At 46.9% G+C, this 5,000-nt stretch overlaps 1 protein-coding gene across 1 annotated transcript in view; it reads right to left on the reverse strand.

The window, feature by feature from the left end:
- Nucleotides 1-4,949: 4,949 nt before the first annotated feature.
- The window catches only part of LOC120039172 (disco-interacting protein 2 homolog A), a gene marked incomplete at both ends in the record, with an annotated part of 23,672 nt that continues 23,621 nt past the window's right edge, over nucleotides 4,950-5,000 (reverse strand). The window contains one exon of the mRNA XM_038984690.1: nucleotides 4,950-5,000. This exon is cut by the window's right edge and continues 120 nt beyond it. Within this exon, the coding sequence (XP_038840618.1) occupies nucleotides 4,950-5,000 (51 nt within the window).

The raw sequence follows: 5,000 nt of genomic DNA on the forward strand, positions 1-5,000 counted from the left end.
AAGTAACAACCATCTATACAGCCATCTATACAACCATCTATACAGCCAAGTAAACAACCATCTATACAACCATCTATACAGCCAAGTAAACAACCATCTATACAGCCATCTATACAGCCATCTATACAGCCAAGTAAACAACCATCTATACAGCCAAGTAAACAACCATCTATACAGCCATCTATACAACCATCTATACAGCCAAGTAAACAACCATCTATACAGCCATCTATACAACCATCTATACAGCCAAGTAAACAACCATCTATACAGCCAAGTAAACAACCATCTATACAGCCATCTATACAACCATCTATACAGCCAAGTAAACAACCATCTATACAGCCAAGTAAACAACCATCTATACAGCCAAGTAAACAACCATCTATACAGCCAAGTAAACAACCATCTATACAGCCAAGTAAACAACCATCTATACAGCCATCTATACAACCATCTATACAGCCAAGTAAACAACCATCTATACAGCCATCTATACAACCATCTATACAGCCAAGTAAACAACCATCTATACAGCCAAGTAAACAACCATCTATACAGCCATCTATACAACCATCTATACAGCCAAGTAAACAACCATCTATACAGCCAAGTAAACAACCATCTATACAGCCAAGTATACAGCCATCTACACAGCTATCTTATAATTAAGCGTATTTACAACCGGTTCTTCATTTACAACCTGCAGCACAGTCTAGCCCCTGAGACCAGTGTACTCTCCAACAGGAAACAAACCCTTTAAATAACAGAGTCCCGGCTGCATTAGGTAAAACACCAACGAATAGTGGTTTTCATGGCAGTATAGCACCTTTAGAGCTCATACAAAACAACACACAGCAGCCCCCCCCCCCGGGGCCACATGGTGCCTAACAGGGCTGGCGCCCCCCCCCTTGGGTTGTGCCGTGGCGGAGATCTTTGTGGGTTATACTCGGCCTTGTCTCAGGATGGTAAGTTGGTGGTTGAAGATATCCCTCTAGTGGTGTGGGGGCTGTGCTTTGGCAAAGTGGGTGGGTTATATCCTGCCTGTTTGGCCCTGTCCGGGGGTATCGTCGGATGGGGCCACAGTGTCTCCTGACCCCTTCTGTCTCAGCCTCCGGTATTTATGCTGCAATAGTTCATGTGTCGGGGGGCTAGGGTCAGTTGGTTACATCTGGAGTACTTCTCCTGTCTTATCCGGTGTCCTGTGTGAATGTAAGTATGCTCTCTCTAATTCTCTCTCGGAGGACCTGAGCCTAAGGACCATGCCTCAGGACTACCGGGCATGATGACTCCTTGCTGTCCCCAGTCCACCTGGCCGTGCTGCTGCTCCAGTTTCAACTGTTCTGCATGCGGCTATGGAACCCTGACCTCTTCACTGGACATGCTACCTGTCCCAGACCTGCTGTTTTCAACTCTCTAGAGACCGCAGGAGCGGTAGAGATACTCTTAATGATCGGCTATGAAAAGCCAACTGACATTTACTCCTGAGGTGCTGACTTGTTGCACCCTCGACAACTACTGTGATTATTATTATTTGACCATGCTGGTCATTTATGAACATTTGAACATCTTGGCCATGTTCTGTTATAATCTCCACCCGGCACAGCCAGAAGAGGACTGGCCACCCCTCATAGCCTGGTTCCTCTCTAGGTTTCTTCCTAGGTTTTGGCCTTTCTTGGGAGTTTTTCCTAGCCACCGTGCTTCTACACCTGCATTGCTTGCTGTTTGGGGTTTTAGGCTGGGTTTCTGTACTGTACGAAGGGCTATATAAAATAAACTTGATTTGATTTGAACTTGATTTAGATAACGGCTCCACAAGGACATAGCTAGCTGGATAACGGCTCCACAAAGACATAGCTAGCTGGATAACGGCTCCACAAGGACATAGCTAGCTAGATAACGGCTCCACAAGGACATAGCTAGCTGGATAACGGCTCCACAAAGACATAGCTAGCTGGATAACGGCTCCACAAGGACATAGCTAGCTGGATAACGGCTCCACAAAGACATAGCTAGCTGGATAACGGCTCCACAAGGACATAGCTAGCTAGATAACGGTTCCACAAGGACATAGCTAGCTAGATAACGGCTCCACAAGGACATAGCTAGCTGGATAACGGCTCCACAAGGACATAGCTAGCTGGATAACGTCTCCACAAGGACATAGCTAGCTGGATAACGGCTCCACAAGGACATAGCTAGCTGGATAACGGATCCACAAGGACATAGCTAGCTAGATAACGGTTCCACAAGGACATAGCTAGCTGGATAACGGCTCCACAAGGACATAGCTAGCTAGATAACGGTTCCACAAGGACATAGCTAGCTGGATAACGGCTCCACAAGGACATAGCTAGCTGGATAACGGCTCCACAAGGACATAGCTAGCTGGATAACGGCTCCACAAGGACATAGCTAGCTAGATAACGGCTCCACAAGGACATAGCTAGCTGGATAACGGCTCCACAAGGACATAGCTAGCTAGATAACGGCTCCACAAGGACATAGCTAACTGGATAACGGCTCCACAAGGCCATAGCTAGATATAAAACGTCTCCACAAGGACATAGCTAGCTGGATAGCGGCTCCACAAGGACATAGCACTCTAGATAACGGCTCCACAAGGACATAGCACTCTAGATAACGGTTCCACAAGGACATAGCTAGCTGGATAACGGCTCCACAAGGCCATAGCTAGATATATAACGTCTCCACAAGGCCATAGCTAGCTGGATAACGGCTCCACAAGGACATAGCACTCTAGATAACGGCTCCACAAGGACATAGCACTCTAGATAACGGTTCCACAAGGACATAGCTAGCTGGATAACGTCTCCACAAGGACATAGCTAGCTGGATAACGGCTCCACAAGGACATAGCTAGCTGGAGAACGGCTCCACAAGGACATAGCTAGCTGGATAACGTCTCCACAAGGACATAGCTAGCTAGATAACGGCTCCACAAGGACATAGCTAGCTGGATAACGGCTCCACAAGGACATAGCTAGCTGGATAACGGCTCCACAAGGACATAGCTAGCTAGATAACGGCTCCAAAAGGACATAGCTAGCTGGATAACGGCTCCACAAAGACATAGCTAGCTGGATAACGGTTCCACAAGGACATAGCTAGCTGGATAACGGCTCCACAAGGACATAGCTAGCTAGATAACGTCTCCACAAGGACATAGCTAGCTGGATAACGGCTCCACAAGGACATAGCTAGCTGGATAACGGCTCCACAAGGACATAGCCAGCTAGATAACGGCTCCACAAGGACATAGCCAGCTGGATAACGGCTCCACAAGGACATAGCCAGCTGGATAACGGCTCCACAAGGACATAGCTAGCTAGATAACGGCTCCACAAGGACATAGCTAGCTAGATAACGGCTCCACAAGGACATAGCACTCTAGATAACGGCTCCACAAGGACATAGCTAGCTAGATAACGGTTCCACAAGGACATAGCTAGCTGGATAACGGCTCCACAAGGACATAGCTAGCTGGATAACGGCTCCACAAGGACATAGCTAACTGGATAACGGTTCCACAAGGACATAGCTAACTGGATAACGGTTCCACAAGGACATAGCTAGCTAGATAACGGCTCCACAAGGACATAGCTAGCTAGATAACGGCTCCACAAGGACATAGCTAGCTAGATAACGGCTCCACAAGGACATAGCTAGCTGGATAACGGCTCCACAAGGACATAGCTAGCTAGATAACGTCTCCACAAGGACATAGCTAGCTATATAACGTCTCCACAAGGACATAGCTAGCTAGATAACGTCTCCACAAGGACATAGCTAACTGGATAACGGCTCCACAAGTACATAGCTAGCTGGATAACGGCTCCACAAGGACATAGCTAGCTGGATAACGTCTCCACAAGGACATAGCTAGCTGGATAACGTCTCCACAAGGACATAGCTAGCTGGATAACGTCTCCACAAGGACATAGCTAGCTGGATAACGGCTCCACAAGGACATAGCTAGCTGGATAACGGCTCCACAAGGACATAGCTAGCTAGATAACGGCTCCACAAGGACATAGCTAGCTGGATAACGGCTCCACAAGGACATAGCTAGCTGGATAACGGCTCCACAAGGACATAGCTAGCTGGATAACGGCTCCACAAGGACATAGCTAGATATATAACGGCTCCACAAGGACATAGCTAGCTGGATAACGGCTCCACAAGGACATAGCTAACTGGATAACGGTTCCACAAGGACATAGCTAGCTAGATAACGGCTCCACAAGGACATAGCTAGCTAGATAACGGCTCCACAAGGACATAGCTAGCTAGATAACGGCTCCACAAGGACATAGCTAGCTAGATAACGGCTCCACAAGGACATAGCTAGCTGGATAACGGCTCCACAAGGACATAGCTAGCTAGATAACGTCTCCACAAGGACATATCTAGCTATATAACGTCTCCACAAGGACATAGCTAGCTAGATAACGGCTCCACAAGGACATAGCTAACTGGATAACGGCTCCACAAGTACATAGCTAGCTAGATAACGGCTCCACAAGGACATAGCTAGCTGGATAACGGCTCCTCAAGGACATAGCTAGCTGGATAACGGCTCCACAAGGACATAGCTAGCTGGATAACGGCTCCACAAGGAATAAGGTATTTCAGTTTTTTGTGCAAGAATTTCCCAAAAACTTTTTTGCTTTCTCATTATGGGGTATTGTGTGTAGGTTGATGAGGAAAAAAGTATATTTAATCCATTTTAGAATAAGGCTGTAATGTAACAAAAGGTGGAAAAAGTGAAGGGGTCTGAATACTTTTCGAACACACAGTACATCTCACCCACAGACAAAATATCCTCCTCTATTTATATTGTATCCATTAAAGACTAAATGGGAGTTGAAACAGAACAAATCTACTCTATAAGCCAGATATCAATCTAATCTTTATGTCGCACTCACCTGCAGACAGACGGCCATGTTGACCCTGCAGCCAAACGTGGTGCTGACGGC

The sequence above is a fragment of the Salvelinus namaycush genome, unplaced genomic scaffold, assembly GCF_016432855.1.
Source record: "Salvelinus namaycush isolate Seneca unplaced genomic scaffold, SaNama_1.0 Scaffold2594, whole genome shotgun sequence".
Lineage (NCBI taxonomy): Eukaryota > Metazoa > Chordata > Actinopteri > Salmoniformes > Salmonidae > Salvelinus > Salvelinus namaycush.